Genomic DNA, 22,458 nt, shown 5'->3' with positions numbered 1-22,458 from the left:
GAGAGGCTTGAAGTCCATTAAACTTCGATTTACTTCAAAGTAAAGAACTCACTCTGGGGGTCAACAGAGTCTTTATACTTTGATATTTTAATGTTTACCTTCAAATGTTCTACATTTTACATTTCTCACCCAAAATGGATACCCCCAGTGGCGGTTCTAGCTTAAATGGCTGCCTGGCCGAACCTCCCCTTCAGCCCCCCCCCCCCCCCAAAAAAGCACCATTCTGCACAAACTGTCATTTTTATTCAGACATTTGGAACAACACAAATAAATAATCATAACATTAAAAACTTTATAAATAAAAAAACATGTACAAAAATAAGACTCATAAATATCAAAAAGAAATAACAAAGGCAAATAGAAACAAATTTGTGTTGAGTTGGCACTCGAGCATCAATACATTACCCATCCCCCAACACTGTCAACCAAGAGTCAAGACTAAACCAATTCACCTTGGTGGTGTGCAGACTGGTTTTATATTATTCTTAACCATTTCACACAAACCAGAAAAAAATGTGCCTGTGAAACTATATATTCACAGTATTATGAATGAATTGTGGTTTATTTGGTAGCATTTCGGAGTGTGACTGATGTTACTAATTGCATTAGTACTGTACAAAGTTAGAGGTGTGCTATAAGATAGATTCCCCCGCTTCATTTTTTTTGTGCGGGCATCCCGTGGGCGGCTGCCCATGTCGCCTATTCCTAAATCCGCCACTCTATACCCCATTTGTCTTGCCATTTCAGTTAGAAATGTCAATATCATGGTGAACGTATAGCCAACTTGACACTGATGTACAAACAACATTTTATCTAAAGAGTGTGCATCACAGAAGCAATTAGCATCGTAACTCTTATTTCTTTCAAGTGCTCCTTACTCTAGACTAAGACAACACCAAACAAGTGTAACTGGGTTGGTTATGTTTCCAAGTGCTACTTCAGAATTTGGTTTTCAATGTTTATATATTACTATTGGTTGGTTCAAGTCAGATGTCAATAAGGTGTAATGTCATTGGCTACGCTTGCAGTGTGCAAGTGGAATTCAGCAGGGGAGAACGTACCAGGGTTGGCTATGTTTCCACTTGGCACTGCAGATCTCCCCCTATCTGCAAGCGTAGCCAATGACATAACACCTTATTGACATCTGACTTGAACCAACCAATAGAAATAAATAAACATTGAATAGATATTACTGCAGCAACAGTTGGAAACATAACCAACTCTGTTACACAAGCAAACACTCAAAAGTGTTTAAAAGCTTGAACTCAAAATACAGCAGCCCTGCACTCTCAAGCCAATCAAAAATACTCTAACCGCTGTCTGCTTGGTTTTGGTAGCTTCCAGCAATAACTATTGATTTTCCAAACAGGACTTTGGGGAGAGGCTTGAGAGAACACGAGCAACTCAGCACTTTCCCCTTCCAGCCAGACAATTGCTAGTCTACTACTACTGTCAGTGTTGTAAGTACTAACACTGTCAAGTGCATGTGAGAGAAAGGGAGAGGAGGGGGAGAATGAGAGCGGAATCAGAAGCGAGATACTGACATTGCATGTGCTGAGCTTTCCAGGGCTTGTCACTTTGCATGAAGCTATCATGAAGGCTATTTTTACTGAGCGTGGAGGCAGGGGAGTAAAAGGGATCATGCTAATAAACTGTGAGTGCAACAGTGTAGTCCCCGCTTGGCAGTATCGTGAGACTGCATCCCAGAGTGTAACCCTGGTTTGGGGGTTCCACCGAGACCACATAGGGGAGCTGGCATCAGCTTCGTGTCCCACACAGTTGCAACCAGCGGTCTCTGCATTCTTCTGGATTAAAGACCACACTAGACATGAAGACACACACATACAGCTGTGCACACACCAACTGGCCCTAACTCATATCCTGTCTGACCCATAGACCCCACATATCACCACAGAAGACAAAATGGGCCCAATGTGAAAAACTTCCTGGATATTATCAGGGCAGATATTGAATGGTGTAGTAGGGGGTTGGTGGGAGGGTTATCAAATGTCTGGATACAAAGCTAGTTCCTACACCACTCTGGCATTCTCTAAGTATTTTTTTGCTATCCACAGCAATTCAAGGCAGGCTAACATCCCTATGCTCAGTCAGAGGCCGAGCCTTGATCTCTTTGTTCCTTGGATGCTTAGCACCTGTGTAAAAAATACGAGAGCGAAGGGAACAACAAGGCAAAGAATACAACATAGTTTTAAACTCACTCAAAATTCACCTTAAGAGATTTCTACCTTAGAGTTTCTTCTAAACTGGCAATACTGTTTTATAAGGAATGTGTCCAAGTTTGAATGAAACAGTGCCTGCAAAAGTATTCATCCTCCTAGGCATTTTTACTATTTTGTTGCATTATAACCTGTAATTGAAATAGATTTTTATTTGGATTTCATGTAATGGACATACACAAAATAGTCCAAATTGGTGAAGTGAAATGAAAAATATAACACGTGACAAAAATAACACGTGCGTGCAACCCTTCTTTTTACGCTGCTGCTACTCTCTGTTTATCATATATGCATCGTCAGTTTAACTATACATTCATGTACATACTACCTCAAATTGGGCCGCCCAACTAGTGCTCCCGCACATTGGCTAACCGGGCTATCTGCATTGTGTCCCACCCACCACCCGCCAACCCCTCTTTTTACGCTACTGCTACTCTCTGTTCATCATATATGCATAGTCACTTTAACCATTCTACATGTACATACTACCTCAATCAGCCTGACTAACCGGTGTCTGTATGTAGCCTCGCTACTTTTATACCCTCGCTACTTTTATAGCCTCGCTACTGTATATAGCCTGTCTTTTTACTGTTGTTTTATTTCTTTACCTACCTATTGTTCACCTAATACCTTTTTTTGCACTATTAGTTAAAGCCTGTAAGTAAGCATTTCACTGTAAGGTCTACACCTGTTGTATTCGGCGGACGTGACAAATAAACTTTGATTTTATTTTATTTGCATATGTATTCACTCCTTTGCTATGAAGCCCCTAAATAAGATCTGGTTCAACAAATTATCTTCAGAAGTGACATAATTAGTTACATTGCACACAGGTGAACTTTATTTAAGTGTCACATGATCGGTCACATGATATCAGTATATACACCTGTTCTGAAAGGCCCCAGAGTCTGCAACACCACTAAGCAAGGGGCACCATGAAGAACAAGAAGCTCTCCAAACAGATCAGGGACAAAGTTGTGAAGAAGTACAGATCAGGGTTGGGTTATAAAAAAAGATCAGAAACTTTGAACATCCTACGGAGCACCATTACATCCATTATTAAAAACATTTAAAGAATATGGCAACACAACAAACCTGCCAAGTGAGGGCTGCCCACCAAAACCCACAGACCAGGAAAGGAGGGCATTAATCAGAGAGGCAACAAAGAGACCAAAGATAACCCTGAATGAGCTGCAAAGCTCCACAGCGGAGATTGGAGTAGCAGTTCATAGGACCACTTTAAGCCGTACATTTCACAGAGTTGGGCTTTACGGAAGAGTGGCCAGAAAAAAGGCATTGCTTAAAGAAGAAAATAAGAAAACACATTTGGTGTTCGCCAAAGGGCATGTGGGAGACTCCCCAAACATATGGAAGAAGGTACTCTGGTCAGATGAGACTAAAATGTAGCTTTTTGGCCATCAAGTAAAATGCTATGTCTGGCACAAACCCAACACCTCTCATCACCCTGAGAACATCATCCCCACAGTGAAGCATGGTGGTGGCAGCATCACACTGTGGGGATGTTTTTCATCGCCAGGGACTGGGAAACTGGTCAGAATTGAAGGAATGATGGATGGCGCAAAATACAGGGACATTTTTGAGGGAAACCTGTTTCAGAGATGTGAGACTGGGACAGAGATTCACCTTCCAGGACAATGACAATGACTGTTAAAGCAACACGAGTGGTTTAAGGGAAAACATTTAAATGTCTTGGAATGGCCTGGTCAAAGCCCAGACCTCAATCCAATTGAGAATCTGTGGTATGACTTAAAGGTTGCTGTACACCAGCGTAACCAATCCAACTTGAAGGAGCTTTTTCCTTGAAGAATGGGCAAAAATCCCAGTGGCTAGATGTGCCAAGCTTATAGTCATACCCCAAGAGACTTGCAAATATAATTGCTGCAAAAGGTGGCTCTACAAAGTATTGACTTTGGGGGTGAATAGTTATGCATGCTCAAGTTCAGTTTTTTTGTCTTATCACTTGTTTGTTTCACAATAAAATATATTTTGTATCTCAAAGTGGTAGGCATGTGGTGTAAATGTGGTATAAATCAAATGATACAAACCCCGCAAAAAAATCTATTTTAATTCCAGGTTGTAAGGCAACAAAATAGGAAAAATGCCAAGGGGGTGAATATTTTCACAAGCCACTGTAAAGGATGGACATAAAAGGAAATGGCGCAAACAGCAAGCGGGGGAATTCTTTGTGGAGAAAGATCTTCTTCCTGTCACGTCCTGACCTTAGTTCCATTTTTATGTCTCTATTTTAGTTTGGTCAGGGCGTGAGTTGGGGTGGGCATTCTGTTTTGTTCTTGTGTTTATATTTCTATGTGTTTGGCCTGGTATGGTTCCCAATCAGAGGCAGCTGTCAATCATTGTCTATGATTGAGAACCATACTTAGGTAGCCTGTTTTCCCACTTTTGTTTGTGAGTGGTTATTTTCCGTTTCAGTGTTTTCACCAGTGTCGGTTTTCCTTTATTCTCTTGTTCTTTTGTATTCAGTGTTCAGTTTATTAAAGTTATCATGGACACGTACCACGCTGCATATTGGTCCGATCCTTCCTATTCCTCCTCAGAAGAGGAGGAAAACCATTACACTTCCCTTCTCGTCTGTAAATACTTCTCACTACTTATCACATATTGCCTATTTGAGACTAATCTGACAGGAACTTTTCCTAATGATGGATGCCAAAGTCAAGGAATCGATGACAGCAGCTGCAAAATTTTCTCCTACTCTGACAAGGAATCAGTCACCTTGAGAAACCAAGGAAAGTAAATTATGAATGATCAAACAATAGCCTTGCTGAACCTTCGAAGTGCTCAAGTCTGCAAAGTATAAATGATCCCCCTGCCAATTTGTGGAATCCCTGCCAGATGCTTCAGGTGACAGCTAGACTTACAGGTGTGGGAGGGCGCACATTTTTATTACGCATCTCATTTTGGATGTTGACAGAACATTTGAAAAGTGGCTGCACTTTAGTGGATCCCCTACCTGCGCTGCTTCGAAGCTGCATGACAGATAAACACGTCCTTCGCCGAAAGAGACACTTTTTTTAACAGATAAGACCGTCTGTTTGACCTACTGCTGCATCTTACGAAAACCAAGTCTGTTGTCAGGCAGACACTTGAAACACTTCAGTGGAGAGAAATACAGGCTACTGGTGGAGAGAGAACAGATTGATAACTCCATTCTATCCCCAATTCCTCTTTACCATATGCTAGATTGTACGGCGTGGGGGATACACATTGTTTGTATAAACAAGGCAACTGAACATTTAGATAATTAAACTAAACTAATTTTCTATTTGTGCCATACTCATCTTACCTTGACCAGAAACTGCTGAGCAATTATAACTGTCCACTGAATAATATGCTGTGGATGCTATATAATGGGTACTACCACTACTACAGGTGATTGGTTTTGGCAAATAAGACTAGCTGGGAGTCTATTTCCAAATAGCTGTAGTAGTGAAGGACGGGAGAGTGGCAGTATGAGAAGTGGAGGTGAGGAAGTGTGTGTGTGTGTGTGTGTGTGCGCGCTCAGAGTCATTAGACTGAGAGCTCCTGATGGGAGTGTTCACATGGCAGCGGGCCACTGCTGTTTGATGCGCCCTTCAGAGGGGACCAAGTTGCCCACTAGTTTAATCAGCGGGGAACCATCCAAATATAGCTGCAGACAATGATACTGGGCTGAAGTGGTGCACTACACACACACACACACACTCGCGCAAGCACCAAGTATTGATTTAATACGAAAATACAATGCCACACGAATGGTATATACACACACACACACACACACACACACACACACACACACACACACACACACACACACACACACACACACACACACACACACACACACACACACATACAGCGTATACACAGTGCATTCACAGACGCATCTACACCAAACAAACAAACAAAAACATTTGACTGCCCTAGACATGCTGCCTCTCCCTGACAGACAAACAGACAGACAGACACAGGGTCTTGTGAGGTCTGGGCAGGGCGGTGGGGTGGGGTGGCTGTGTGAATATGTCGTCTGAGTGCTCCAGTGCCCACGCTGTCTTTATCACCACAGCGCCGCTCGGCCTCACAGGTCACTCCCCCTGCGTCTCACATATGCTCTCCCCCCCCCCCCCCCCCCCCCCCCCCCCCCCCACACACACACCATTTATTACAAAAGGGAATTTTCAAAACACTTGGTGGTACATGCTGTAGTAGACAGTGCATTATGGATGTGCCCCATGCTAGGGGGCAACAAGGGAACAGGGAAGTCCTACGGGGAAGAGTTGTGTTGCTTGTGTGAGCATGCTGTATAAGTTATCGACATGTTACAGACAGACAGGTCCTTTTTTTGTGAGTAAACAAAGGAAAAGTGATCGTCTGTTTTACCTACAGCTCTCTGTTGTTAAACAGACACTTGAAACATGTACACTCTTAGAAAAAAAGGTTCCAAATGGTTTTTCGGCTGTCCCCATATAAGAACCATTTTTGGTTCCAGGTAGAACCCTTTTGGGTTCCATGTAGAACCCTCTGCGGAAAGGGTTCTAACTGGAACCAAAAAGGGTTCTTTTAAGGTTTATCCTATGGGAACCGCCAAAGAAACCTTTTACTCTCTAATTAGCACCTTTTTCTCTAAGAGTGTAGGTAGGTAAGCAGACAGACTGGTAGGTGAATGGACAGTCATGGGTTACAGGAGGACTGCAAATGAACTGTTATTTTCTGTGCTTGTATGCACGTCTGGGGGGATATGCACAATGACAGGGCCTATTGCGTTCTAATTTTCCGATGTACATTCTTTGCTCCTTTCTTATTCCACAACTGGAATTAGATGCCTTTATACTCTAAAGATCCAACAGATCCTTGTGTCACAACAGGTGACTAACATTTCAGAAGGAAAATGGCTGAACCCAGTGTGTTTTCACCTTGTTTCATTTGGCTAAACTGGAGGAGGCTTTAAATAAACAAATGTGTACCAACTAAACACAGAACAGGGGGGTCACAGCAATTGCTTTAATTAATTTGTAATTCAATCGTTTCAACCGATATCTCTGAAATTAAAAACAATTTGAAAGCCTCTGCAGACAAAATGTGGGGGGTGGGACATGCAGTGTTCAAAATGTCTTCTTTCTCAGCCCACATCACATGTTCTGCACATGTTATACATAGTCCTCAAGTAGTCGAAGTTCAACAAAATATACAGAAAATATTGTTGACAGCTTAAGTCGACAGTGACAGGACAAATAATTTGTTCTATGAATTATATTTCTATTCCACAGCCAAGTGATAAGAAATCCATTCCATGCATTATATTTCTATGGCAAAACTTTAAAAAATCCAGAGAAACAGAAAGCTCACTGTAACAGTCAGCAGCAGCTCATACATTGTTGTTCCTTCTCTCTCTCTCTTACACTCACTCTCTCTTACACTCACTCTCTCTCTCCCTCTTACACTCTCTCTCTCTCTCCCTCTTACACTCTCTCTCTCTCTCTCTTACACTCACTCTCTCTCTTTTACACTCACTCACTCTCTTACACTCACTCTCTCTATTTCAGTGTGTGACCAGCACTAGGGGCTCAGCGTCCCCACAACCTTTCATCTTCATCATCCCCACAATGTCCCCCATAACCACTGGACTACTGGAACTAATGCCCTCGGCCATTAAGCTGTCTGAAACTTGGGGCCCTGGCCCAGGGGCCCGTCAGATTGATGCCACACTGGTATTGTTGAGGTCCCTGTGGCTCGTTTTCACCTCGGACAGCTGCAGTGGAGCTCTTTGAGGTCTGGAGAGAGGTGCTGTCAGCAGCCACTGCTAAATAGAGTCCCCCTGTGGTTTGGTTGGTTTCTTTTGATGCCTGGGTGAACTGGAAATACCTCAGCCCTGTCTGGTAGTGGCAAAGAGGTCAGGGTGACTCATTTTAGCCCTCGGAATAACAATGTTTTGTTCAAACAGACTTAACTGAACTCCAATTGACTATTCCTGCCTGTTGATGGGTATTTTAGTGTGAGCTTATGATAACTGACCTTGGCTGATGACAATCAGCAGACATTGAGCAAACTGGGGAATATCATTATTCTTTTAATAGTTAGAGTGAATGAGGGTTTGACCATGTATTTATGCCTGGTTAGCTGAGTCACACTATGGAAGATGGATCAACAGCTCATGCCAACACCTCCCAAGTTATTGGCAACTTGATTGATCTGCTTGATAACAGATGAAAAGAGGAGCGATGAGGGGGACTGGTTGTGTGTGTGTGTGTGTGTGTGTCTAAGAGGCAACAGAGGGTTCTGACTGTGTCTTGCCTAACTCTCCCTCTGTCTTGATCTGTCTGTCTGAGTTGGGTGTCTCGCTGACTGTAGATCTTGCTAGATCCTGTCAAAGTGATAATTTTAGACCAGAACCAAGATGATTAAGATGTCTGGTTCCCTCACTTGGGGATGTGGCTGTCTGTCTACTATATGTTTACTGCGCTGGTTGCAGTCACATGTCTCAGACAGTGTATACAACAGACAAACAGGAAGAGCCTTCATCCCTGTTACCCATCAACAGTCTTTGACATTCACGTCACCGTTTAGGTAATGGCTCACTGAGTTAATGGAGATGACACAGAGATGCATAGATGCTATGGGTGAATTAAGGGACATGTCAGGGGCTGGTGTAACCCAGACACAAATGTAGCAATTAGATGTACATGTATGTCTCTAAACATTTCGCAATAACAGCACTGTAGTTATGCAGTAATCATAATGCTTTCTTTGCTTTCCGCTATCGTTTGTCAACAACGGCTCTAAATGTTTCAAATGTGCAGTAAAATGTAAACACAAATCATCCTCAAACACCTATTAATGACTTTAAAACTATTAAAGCTTAGCTATTGGTTATAGGCTATTCTCCACCGAGATCTTGTCTGAGACATGTGTGTACTGTAATTAAGATCAAAGTCAAAAGGTTAGATCCTGTCTTTTTGGCCTCGTTAAAGACCTGTTTGGGGATGGTCATGAGAAAACGGACAGCTGTTCGTTCTGCTGCAATTTCCCAGCGATTTCAAAAGGAGCTGAGCAAACGCATGGCCCTCTCCCATTCAGTCATTCAGGAGACTGGCAATAGGGTTGACAAACTAGCGACTGGGTTGACTGAGGGTCACCTTACTGACAAACTGAAGCCAGCGATTGAAACTTGACCCTGGCCCCCTGTTGAAGGCTTTTATCAGGTGTGGAAAGGTGATGGGAGATAGCTGGAGGGACCTTCAGCGCATAGTGAGAATGGTTGGTGGCGACTTTTTTTTTTTTTAGAATGGTGACATGTACAGTGGAAAACAGCTTGCATCGACACATGGACACGTAGGATATTTGGACTAAGAGAAGACAAACTGGTCTTTTTTATGGCTAAAATGATATTGATTCAATTTGAGGTTATGGGGACATTGAATTAGGAAGATTTGGCAAAGCTGCGAATGAGTGTGCGTTCAATTTAGCCTTGTAGACCCATAGGAGCATCTGGAATCATTGAAGGAGTGCTTTTCCAGATGTTGTCATGCTCTGGGTTCATAGTCAATGTTTACAGCCTTGTAAAAGCCAGCCCCAGCAGTATTTGGCAGGGCCCGATACACCACGCTGTCAGAAACGGCATCTGCGTACGACCGGGAATACTGCCAAGTGGCAATACGACATGCAATGGGGATAGCGAGTTATGGTATTATTTGTATTAAGAGTTAAGAGTTTCTCTTGAGAAGAATCCATTGTCTGCGACAAAACTCAGTGAAACTAAATTATGTTATTAATGCAGACCGTATTATTATAAGTTTTGTTAGGCACAACTGCAACATTCTACTGTTCGAATTCTGTCCCTCTCTCCTGTCCTTAGATATTCAGGAATACAGATCTTGAAGACACAATCACAAAAGAGGTCAACATGTTGCCAAGGTCCCCAAGCCAGCCATGTTTCCTCTCTCAAACGGAGTTCACATAATTGAAGTGGTGTCCCTCCCAATGGCATCACTGAATAGTTACATCACTGACTAGTTGGCATCACTGACTGCTCAGGTATTGTCAATGTGTCTTCATAAATTTCTCCCCTCACTGACGTATTTTCCTCATTTAAAAGGTATAACCAATAATCTGCGATGAGCTGAAAAATTGATGGATTAAGGATGAGCATCTATGGACATTCTTTATAATGTGGTAATTAGCATATCAACCCTTTTGATTTAAAAGTTTTGAGCAAAATGCACAAAATGTACATTTTTTTATACAAGATCACTCATAAATATTTGTTTTACTAGGCCTATACCAAGACGAATAAAGGTGAATGAGCGTCTGTCACTGAAGCCTTGTGTGTCAAATAAAACCACACATTCATGTCATTGGCTATTGGACCAAGAGTGCCTCAAAAAAAAACAAAGCATCACACTTAATAACTTATTTATAGGAAAAATCATTACGCATGAAGTATAAGAAATATGATAATTGCATCATGCATTGAACTTACCAAAAACGAAACCAATAAGCGCAAAAATAACCGGTAGGGTATCCAACGTGAGGCGAAACTCCATTACCCTCTGGTGTATGATAAAATTGTCTTCAAACAAGAAAAGTTTCTCAGGTATCCCCCTCAAAAACTCAAAATTATCCAAATGTGGGTACGGTCTGTCAAGTCTACAGAAGCCGACTCCGACAACTTTGGAAAGTCAGCCCCACACGCTGAGACAATTTCTACGACTTCACCACTTGCAGCATCACAAGTGCTTCAGAAAGACTACATACAACATCCTTAAGAATAAGTTCCTTAAGGTGTTTTCTTATATCTGAAGGATGGCAAATTTACGCGCCTGGATACGGTCGGGAGTAGAGTGAAGATGCTCTATTTTCTTAGATTTCTCTGCCGCTGTCACAGTATTGTTTGTTGATGGGAATTTTTCATAACGCTGTCCAGATTTACATTTAGCCCGCGATGTTAGGCTGTCCAGGTTGCTTGGTATTGAGAATCAACTTCCTCGTCAAAAAGGTCACTTCTGTGACAGTATGTGCAGTTTCATTCTTGATAGAGACTTTCATTATTTATCTTCTCCCATTCCATCCTCTCTCTTGAATGAACTGAATTACAAGTCTCTTTATCGCCAACACGCTCTCGTGGCTAAAGCCCACCCCCTAGCCCCAGTCTATAGTAGTCAAAACAGTGAACACTCTTAAAGAGACAGTGAATAAATATTTCGCATAACTTTCTTAGAATTGATAAAATCATGCACAAATTACACACACCATGTTGCGCATGTGTTTACCCATTGCTGCAAACAGATCAATAGAATGTATTGCTCTCAACTCATTCCATAAAAAGAGGTCAGTTTGTGTCAGGATAATATTTTCACATCAAATTGTATGAATGGCATATGGTCAGTTGAACAATTGTTTTAATTGTGGGAGATTTTGTATTGCCAGTTATAGAGTTCAAGTAAATTCCATTACGAATGCTAGGCCTATCTATAGTCATATTTTTCAATCTCCATGGGGTACGTTGATTCACAATATTCACATGAAAACGTATTCACCACTATGTGCATTTCATTTACCTTGGGATAATGGCATCAAAAACGTGATGGTGGATTGAATTCAAATGTAAACATATCATATGCTTACATATGAAAAGACACACACCAGGACTCCCAATCACATTGACTAGGCATTAGACCTATGTGATGTTATTTACGCAAAGCAGGTAATAAAACAGACGTTCTAAAATCTTCCAGGTCCAATGCAGCAGTTTTTATCTAAACACAAAATCATTTCTGGGAAAGAATTAAGTACCTCACTGTGATTGTTTTCAATTTAAATCCTCAAAAAGAAACAAAAATAGCTTCTTAGCAAATAGCAATGTGTCAAGCAAGAATTGTGCTAGGACTGTGGTTTGAGTGGGGAGGGGAAAACGGAAAACTAGCTGTTATTGGCAGAGAGGTTTAGAAATCTCTTTCTTATTGGTCTATTAACTAATTAACCATCTGGTTATGTCACCAGGCAGGCCAAAACTTCCTACCACCAAAACAGACCAACATTTCAGTCAGTCTTTTCAAACTGCTCTGACACTTAAAGGGCTTTATCATCATTTTCATAATTTCACAATTTTATTACAACGTCATAGCGTAGAAATGTAAATGAAACTCGGAAAAATCTTGTTTTTGACAGCACTGGGCCTTTAACAAACCCCATCTGAAGGAGGGCCTTGTCTTGAATTGATGGAAGAAAAAAAGGCCAAATTACATGTGCTTGGAGATAGGGGCAAACTGCAGAGTATGAGATGTGACAGAGCAGGACATAGCGGGATCCATCAAATCCCACGGTGGGAAATAATACGGAGTGATTGGATAGAGTGCCGCTTGGCCAAATAAAAATGACGTATTGCAAAATACCCAAGTAAACACACGGTGCTTGACATTCATAGAAATGCGTTGGGAGATGACATTTACTGAGCTGCCTGTGCATATTAATGTGTAAAGACTTCACTACTGTGCATAGGGACTGGGATATTATCATGTTTCATTGGTATTCTGGTGCAGGCCACTATTGTAGATTTAACTAATAATGTTTTAGAAATCCATGCATTCTAACACAATCTACAAAATCTAATCTAATAACACTAACTTGAATACATCCTCCTTCTAAAGCACTACAACACATAGGAAAGTACCCCTAACTGTGAATACCCTTGATATCATCATGTTTCATGCATGTGCGTGTTTAACCTAATTACGAAAACTGATTCATTGAGCTCCAGTGCGTAATTGAATAAAACACGATGATGCAGTCCCTAAATACATTTCAGCTTGTCTATGACGGATGACGATAGTTTGGGACCCGCATCAAACATTTGGTCAAGCTGTCAGCAAAATGGTGCAGTCGATGAATTTAGACATATTATCCAGCAGATATCATATTATGGCCAGCAGCCTATTAACATGGTTGGATGCTGTGTCTTGGCCCCAGAGGTACTTCAGTTTTAGGGGGGGTGATCTTTCTATTGCTGTGCCTCTGCTTCATTTGTCACACCTTGCTGTTTGAAGCAAATTATCATCAGGTATTACAAATGCTAAATAGGGTGAGCATGGCCTTTTTGAAATATTTGAAAAGACGCAGTTGGGGGTTCTCTCTCCCCTCCGTTCTTTTCGTCATTAACATTAAAACATTTTTTTCACATTTCTCTGTGAGTTGTTGTGGGCAGAAGTCCAATAAAACAGTACAGGTAGTAAACAGTAAACAGATGAACGGTTAAAGATGTCTTATCAGGTGTCCTGTGTGAATTTAAGTATGCTCTCTCGAATTCTCTCTCTCTTTTTCTTTCTTTCTTTCTTTTTCTCTCTCGGAGGACCTGAGCCCTAGGACCATGCCTCAGGACTACCTGGCCTGAGGACTCCTTGCTCTCCCCAGTCCACCTGGCCGTGCTGCTGCTCCAGTTTAAACTGTTCTGCTTGCGGCTATGGAACCCTGACCTGTTCACCAGACGTGCTACCTGTCCCAGACATGCTCTTTTCAACTCTCTAGAGACAGCAGGAGCGCTAGAGATACTCTGAATGATCGGCTATGAAAAGCCAACTGACATTTACTCCTGAAATGCTGACCTGTTGTACCCTCGACAACCACTGTGATTATTATTATTTGACCCTGCTGGTCATCTATGAACATTTGAACATCTTGGCCATGTTCTGTTTTAATCTCCATCCGGCACAGCCAGAAGAGGACTGGCCACCCCTCATAGCCTGGTTTCTCTCTAGGTTTCTTCCTAGGTTCTGGCCTTTCTAGGGAGTTTTTCCTAGCCACCGTGCTTCTACACCTGCATTGCTTGCTGTTTTAGGCTGGGTTTCTGTACAGCACTTTGATGACATCAGCTGATGTAAGAAGGGCTTTATAAATACATTTGATTGATTGATTTGAGGACCTGAAGGACCTCTCTTTTTTAGCACCTCCAAGACAAATATGTACTAATGCTCTATTTACATTAGACAGAAACAATCATCTAGCAATCCAAAGGTTGCGTGTTTGAGTTAACATTAGCATTTTAGCTAACCCTTTTTTTAACCTTAACCTAATTCTCCTTACCTTTTATGAAAATTCTCCTAACCTTTGTCATTTTAGTACTCCTAACCACCAAGTAAAATCTTCCCATAATTCTCCTTTGTTGTTATGATGCAACAAGCAACCTGGTCTCAGAGGAAGGCGTATAATAATATAGGTCCTCCAAGATGTATAATACCCTAAATCAAGGGTAGGCAACCAGGACAAATCAAATCAAATCAAACGTTATTGCGGGTGCAGCAAAATGCATGTATTCCTAGCTCCAACAGTGAAGTAGTATCTAACAGTGCAGTAGTATCTAAAACAATTCACAACAATACACACAAATATAAAAGTAAAATAATGGAATTAAGAAATATATAAATATCATATAGAGCAATGTCGGAGTGACATTGACTAAAATACAGTAGAATAGATTACAGTGTATACATATGGGATGAGTAAAGCAGTATGTAAACATTATTCAAGCATTATTAAAGTGACTAGTGTTCTATTATTAAAGTGGCCAGTGATTCCAAGTCTATGTATATAGAACAGAAGCCTCTAAGGTGCAGGGTAGCGTAACCGGATGGATGATGGCTAGTGATGGCAATTTAACAGTCTGATGGCCTTGAGATAGAAGCTGTTTTTCAGGCTCTCGGTCCCAGCTTTGATACACCTGTACTGACCTCGCCTTCTGGATGATAGAAGGGTGAACAGGTCGTGGCTCGGGTGTTTAATGTCCTTGATTATCTTTTTGGCCTTCCTGTGACATCGGGTGCCGTAGGTGTCCTGGATGGTGGGTAGTTTGCCCCTGGTGATGCGTTGGCCAGACCGCACTACCCTCTGGAAAGCCCTGCGGTTGAGGGCGGTGCAGTTGCCGTACCAGGCGGTGATACAGCCCGACTGGATGCTCTCAATTGTGCATCTGTAAAAGTTTGAGGTTTTAGGGGCCAAGACACATTTCTTTAGTCTCCTGAGGTTGAAGAGGTGCTGTTGCGGCTTCTTCCCCACACTGTCTGTGTGGCTGGACCATTTCAGATCATCAGTGACGTGTACACTGAGGAACTAGAAGCTTTCCATCTTCTCCACTGCGGTCCCGTCTATGTGAATAGGGGCGTGCTACCTCTGCTGTTTCGTGAAGTCCACGATCAGCTCCTTTGTTTTGTTGATGATGAGTGAAAGGTTATTTTCCTGGCACCACTTTCCCAGGGCCCTCACCTCCTCCCTGTAGGCTGTCTCATCATTATTGGTAATCAGGCCTACTACTGTTGTGTCGTCTACAAACGTGATGATTTAGTTGAAGGTGTGCGTGGCCGATACCGATACCGATTATTGGAGGACCAAAAAAAGACGATATCGATTAATCGGGCGATTTAGATGAGATTTTTGATATTTTTAATTGGCATTATGACATTTACAACAAGCCTGATTGAACACTTTTATTTTTACTTATTATAATATATCAATAAAATAAATGTAGCATTAAATAAATAATGAAACATGTTCAATTTGGTTTAAGTAATGCAAAATGAAAGTGTTGGAGAAGAAAGTAAAAGTGCAATATGTGCCATGTAAAAAAAGCTAACATTTAAGTTCCTTGCTCAGAACATGAGAACATATGAAAGCTGGTGGTTCCTTTTAACATGAGTCTTCAATATTCCCAGGTAAGTTTTAGGTTGCAGTTATTATAGGAAATATAGGACTATTTCTCTCTTTACCATTTGTATTTCATATACCTTTGACTATTGGTTGTTCTTATAGACACTTTAGTATTGCCAGTGCAACAGTATAGCTTCCGTCCCTCTCCTCGCCCCTACCTGGGCTCGAACCAGGAACACATCAACAACAGCCACCCTCGAAGCATCGTTACCCATCGCTCCACAAAAGCTGCAGCCCTTGCAGAGCAAGGGGAACAACTACTTCAAGGTCTCGGAGCGAGTGACGTCACTGATTGAAACACTATTAGCACGCACCCCGCTAACTAGCCAGCCATTTCACATCGGTTACACCAGCCTAATGTTGGGAGTTGATAGGCTTGAAGTCATAAACAGCTCAATGCTTGAAGCACAGCGAAGAGCTGCTGGCAAACGCACGAAAGTGCTGTTTGAATGAATGCTTACGAGCCTGCTGCTGCCTACCACCGCTCTGTCAGACTGCTCTATCAAATATCAAATCATAATATATAATATAATAACACACAGAAATATGAGTCTTAGGTCATTAATGTGGTCAAATCCGGAAACTATCATTTCGAAAATTCTGGCAAATTAGTTTGCAATGAGCCAGGTGGCCCAAACTGTTGCATATACCCTGACTCTGCATGCAATGAACGCAAGAGAAATTACACAATTTCCCTAGTTTAATATTGCCTGCTAACCTGGATTTATTTTAACTAAATATGCATATATGTTTAAAAAAATATACTTCTGTTTATTGATTTTAAGAAAGGCATTGATGTTTATGCTTAGGTACATTTGTGCAACGATTGTGCTTTTTTCGCAAATGCGCTTTTGGTAAATCATCCCCCGTTTGGCGAAGTTGCCTTTCTTTGTTAGGAAGAAATAGTCATCACACAGTTCGCAACTAGCCAGGCGGCCCAAACTGTTGCATATATCCTGACTCTGTTGCACAGAACGCAAGAGAAGTGACACAATTTCCCTAGTTAAAATAAATTAATGTTAGCAGGCAATATTAACTAATATATGTAGTATTAATATAACTATATATAGTTTTAAAAATATATACTTGTGTATTGATTTTAAGAAAGGTGTTGATGTTTATGGTTAGGTACACATTGGTGCAACGACGGAGCTTTTTTGCGAATGCGCTTGTTAAATCACCCATTTGGCGAAGTAGGCTATGATTCAATAATAAATTAACAGGCACCGCATCGATTATATGCAACGCAGGACAAGCTAGATAAACTAGTAATATCATCACCATGTGTAGTTAACTAGTGATTATGTTAAGTTAAGTTAATTATTTTTAATTAAATAAGTTTAATGCTAGCTAGCACCTTACCTTGGCTCCTTGCTGCACTCGCATAACAGGTAGTCAGCCTGCCACGCAGTCTCCTCGTAGAGTGCAATGTAATCGGCCATGATCGGTGTCCAAAAATGCAGATTACCAATTGTTATGAAAACTTGAAATCGGCCCTAATTAATCGCCCATTCCGATTAATCTGTCGACCTCTAGTTCAGACCCAGGGCCCCGAGCTTAATTATGAGCTTGGAGGGTACTATGGTGTCGAATGCTGAGCTATACTAAATGAACAGCATTCGTACATAGTATTCCTCTTGTCTAGATGGGATAGGGCAGTGTGCAGTGCAATGGCGATTGCATCGTCTATGGATCTATTGGGGCGGCAAGCAAACTGAAGTGGGTCTAGGGTGTCAGGTAAGGTAGTGGTGATATGATCCTTAACTAGCCTCTCAAAGCACTTCATTATGACAGAAGTGAGTGCTATGGGGCAATAGTCATTTAGTTCAGTTACCTTTGCTTTCTTGGGTACAGGAACCATGGTGGACATCATGAAACAAGTGGGGACTGCAGACTGGGATAAGGAGAGATTGAACATGTCCGTAAACACTCCAGCAAGCTGGTCTGCGCATGCTCTGAGGATGCGGTTAGGGATGCTGTCTGGGCCGACAGCCTTGCGAGGGTTAACACGCTTAAATGTCTCACTCACATTGGCCACGGAGAAGGAGAACGCACAGTCCTTGGTAGCGGGCGAAGAAGGTGTTTAGCTTATCCGGAAGAAAGACGTCGGTGTCCACAACGTGGCTGATTTTCCCTTTATTTTCCATGATTGTCTGTAGACCCTACCACATACGTCTCTTGTTTGAGCCATTGAATTGCGACTCCACTTTTTCTCTGTACTGACGTTTTACCTGTTTGTTTGCCTTACTACAAATAACTACAATGTTTGTATTCGGCCATATTTCCAGTCACCTTGCCATGGTTAAATGTGGTGGGTAACACTTTCATATTTGCACGAATGCTGCCATCTATCCATGACATCTCCTACACACTTCCTGATGAACTCAGTCACCATATCCGTGTATTCGTCAATGTTATTCTCAGAGGCTACCCGGAACATATCCCAGTCCGCTTGATCAAAACAATTTTGAAGCATGGATTACGATTTTTCAGACCAGCATTGAATAGACCATAGCACGGGTCCTTCCTGTTTGAGTTTCTGCCTATAGAAAGGGAGGACCAAAATGGAGTCGCAATCAGATTTGCATGAAGGAGGGCGGGGGAAGGCCTTGTAGGCATTTTGAAAAGTTGAGTAGCAGTAGTCCAATGTTTTACCAGTGTGAGTACTACAGTCAATGTGTTGGTAGAACTTGTTACAATCCCTGATGTCTCTACTGGAAGGAGATCCTCGCCCTGAGCTCGTCTACTTTATTATCCAGAGACAGAACATTAGCGAGTAATATACTCGGAAGCGGTGGATGGTGTCCACGCCTCCTGGGTTGAATTAGAAGTCTACTCCAAATACCTCTTCTCCGCTCGTGGTGTTTTGGAGCAGCCTCTGGAATAAGTTAAATTGCCCTGAGGAGTACGAACAAAGGATCCAATTTGGGAAAGTCGTATTCCTGGTCATAAGGCTGGTGAGTTACCGCCAAAAGTTATTTCCGGCTGTATGTAATAACACACAAAAAAAACATCTGGGATAATAATGTAAGAAATAACACAAAAAAAACAAAATACTGCAAAGTTGCTTAGGAGCTAGAAGCAGAGCTGCCATATCTGTTGGCACCATTTTACCTGGACCAGGCACTTCATGTTTTTGATTTAACCAACCTCGAAGACCAGGTTTGTTAAATTTAGGCTGATCACTGAACTGATCCATTAGCTCAGTTGGTTTATTTATTTTTATTTATTTAACCTTTACAGTATTTAACTAGGCAAGTCAGTTAAGAGCGAATTACCAAAAGGCAAAATACCTCCTGCTAGGACAGGAGCTGCGATTAAAAAAAGAAAAATGACAAATCACACATCACGACAAGAAAGACACAAAAAAGAGAGACCTAAGACAACAACATAGCATGGCAGCAGCACATGACAACACAGCATGGTAGCAACACCACATGACAACAACATGGTAGCGACACAACATGGCAGCAGCACAACATGGTAGCAGCACAAAACATGGTACAAACATTATTGGGCACAGACAACAGCACAAATGCAAGGTCGAGACAACAAGACATCACAACTGTCAGTAAGAGTGTCCATGATTGAGTCTTTGAATGAAGAGATGGAGATACAACTATCTAGTTTGAATGTTTTATGCAGCTCGTTGGTAACGTTTGGTGCCTAGTTGGATTAAAATTAGGATCAGGGTTGCCTACCCCTGCCTGGAGTCATCCAATTCATGTGCTATTGTATGACTGGGTAACACATATGGTACTATATGCCCTTATGATACTATATGGTACTATATGCCCTCTAATTCGTATGATATTGTACGACCGCTATTCCATTCATAATGTAACCTAACCTAATGTAATATGCAGTGGTGGAAAAAGTACCAACAATCATACTTGAGTAAAATTAAAGATACCTTAATAGAAAATGACTCTAGTAAAATGAAAAGTCACCCAGTAAAATTCTACTTGAGTAAAAGTATAACAGTATTTGGTTTAAAATATAGTTAAGTATTAAAAGTAATAGTATAAGCAAACCAGATGGCACCCTTTTCTTGTTTTTTTTAGTTTACGGAAAACCATGGGCACACTCCAACATTCCGACATAATTTACAAACGAAGCATATGTGTTAAGTGACCAGAGGCAGCAGGGATGACAATGGATGTTTGGTTGATAAGTGTGTGAATTTGACTATTTTCCTGTCCTTCTAAGCATTCAAAATGTAATGAGTACTTTTGGGTGTCAAGGAAAAGGTATGGAGTAAAATGTACAATATTTTCTTAAGGAATGTAGTGAAGTAAAAGTAGTCAAAAATATAAACAGCAGTACAGATTCCCCAAAACACTACTTTAGTAGTACTTTAAAGTATTTTTACTTAAGTACTTTACACCACTGGTAATATGTCATGCTGAATGGAGGCTTAAATGTACATACCAAATCATACAAATTGCCCTGAGACTAGGTTGAAACTTCATACAAGCCTTTGAAAGAGTAAGTAGAAAAATATATTCTCTGAATATTGTGAACTGTGGCAAACTGTGATGCAAATGGATTATCTAAACTTAATTGCTTTGCGCAACACAATCAGCCATGCTTAAGGATGGTTGGAAACACTGACAGCATCAACAACAACTTGGAATCATATACCTGAACCATGCATGCAACCCCGAGAACATCACACACCATCACATGTTCCGGATGAGAAGTGACAGCCCCTCTGCCTAATATGGCTAATTAATCGATGGACTGTGGACTGGGTTTTCAGCATGTGCCAGTGTAACATGATTTATTGCCCCGTATCAACCACTCACCATTAAAGCTGACAGCTCCAATTGGACTTTGGCCAAGTCTGTCAAGCATATAGCCCTTGGTTGTGGCACTCCAAAGCAAGATCACATGTTATGTGGATTGTGAAACACAGTTTTTGTTGTATCCTCAGTTGTAATGATTGCATGACACAGCATTTTCTGTCAACAAACCATTGCACAATCCATTTTAGTTTAATTTGAGCTGGGGTTTTTTAGCTTGTAAATGTTCACCCTTTCACAAAGGGCCTCTGCCAAGCCTTGTCATTTCATTATTTCTGCTGCTATCCGACAACACAAATGTCCACACATATCACAAAGAAAAAAAATGCAGAATTTTGGCATGTCCCTCCATGCACCCTCTGTGAATTCGAGGAAGATTTTACCCCACTTAAACCCAACATTTCTCCAAGTTTTCACCATCATTGTAAAGCCATAGATATTTGATTGCTTTGACAAAGTCATTTCTGAATAGAATACAGTATATACATGTGAGATGAATAATGCAAGAACATTATTAAAAAACATTATTAAAAAGCATTATTAAAGTGGCATTATTAAAGTGTAAAAGCAGATGAGATGGTTCTACTCTTTGTGACCATTTGCTGGTGTTTTCTGATGACAAACTGAGCGGGTCGCGCATAACACGTCAATCAGATAGACAGGCAAAAAAAATTAACAATTTCAATTATTTTGTGAAGTTTTCATTAAATTGCAACACCCTGTTGCACACAACAAGCTTCCAGTCCCCTTGTCACAAGAGGATTTATGGGTGATTTTAGATTAAATTGTCTACCCTGCTACGGTCAACCCTGTTACTTTATTTGGCACTTAAAGGTGCACTATGCAGAAATCGTTCTGCAATTTCCTGGTTGCTAAAATTCTAATATTTCACAAAATGTCACTTTATGCAACAAAACAAGCAAGTATATTGGCGAGAATCATTGCACTACCTTAACCGCAGTTAAATATTTTTTCCAAAACCAAAATATTTTATTTTCATCTGTTTGAAGCTGGTGACCAAATCCGTTCTGTAGAGCTCACAAGCATCAACACAAAAACAAGATCCCACAAAAACCCAGTGGAAAAAGGCTGCCTAAATATGATCCCCAATCAGAGACAACAATAGACAGCTGCCTCTGATTGGGAACCATACTAGACCAACATATAAATACAAAAACTAGAGTACCCACCCTAGTCACACCCCGACCTAGCCAAATTAGAGAAAAAAAGGCTCAATAAGGTCAGGGCGTGACACCTTTTGCATTACAGCTGTGAGTCTTTCTGTAAGTCTTAAAGAGCTTTCCACATCCAGATTGTGCAACATTTTGCCATTATTCTTTTCAAAATTCTTCAATCTCTGTCAAGTTGGTTGTTGATCATTGCTAGACCACCATTTTCAGGTCTTGCTATAGATGTTCAAGTAGATCTAAGTCAAACTGTAACTCGGCCACTCAGAAACATTCACTGTTTTCTTGGTAAGCAACTCCAGTGCAGATTTGGCCTTGTGTTTTATGTTATTGTCTTGTTAAAATATAAATTAATCTCCCATTGTCTGGCTGAAGGCAGACTGAACCAGGTTTTCCTCTAGGATTTTGCCTGTGCTTAGCTCCATTCCATTTATTTTGTATCCTGAAAAACTTCCCAGGCTTTAATCATTACAAGCATACCCATAACAAGATGCAGCCACCACTATGCTTAAAATATGG

General features: G+C 41.2%; 1 protein-coding gene across 5 annotated transcripts in view; it reads right to left on the bottom strand.

Annotated features, from left to right (window-relative positions):
- robo3 (roundabout, axon guidance receptor, homolog 3 (Drosophila)) overlaps positions 1 to 22,458 on the bottom strand; it is a 280,104-nt gene that overhangs the window by 121,894 nt on the left and 135,752 nt on the right. The window contains exon 1 of one of the 5 annotated variants that reach the window (XM_021623802.2): positions 10,735 to 11,340. The exons of the other annotated variants lie outside the window; for them this stretch is intronic. Coding sequence (XP_021479477.2) covers positions 10,735 to 10,798 — 64 coding nt within the window. The 5' untranslated portion in view covers positions 10,799 to 11,340. Of the gene's footprint in view, positions 1 to 10,734; positions 11,341 to 22,458 lie in introns of those variants that run through there. 5 annotated transcript variants of the gene reach the window in all.

Source organism: Oncorhynchus mykiss, chromosome 12 (assembly GCF_013265735.2).
Source record: "Oncorhynchus mykiss isolate Arlee chromosome 12, USDA_OmykA_1.1, whole genome shotgun sequence".
Classification (NCBI taxonomy): domain Eukaryota; kingdom Metazoa; phylum Chordata; class Actinopteri; order Salmoniformes; family Salmonidae; genus Oncorhynchus; species Oncorhynchus mykiss.
Note: the sequence above shows the minus strand (reverse complement) of the source record. Positions and strands in the feature narration are given on the sequence as shown.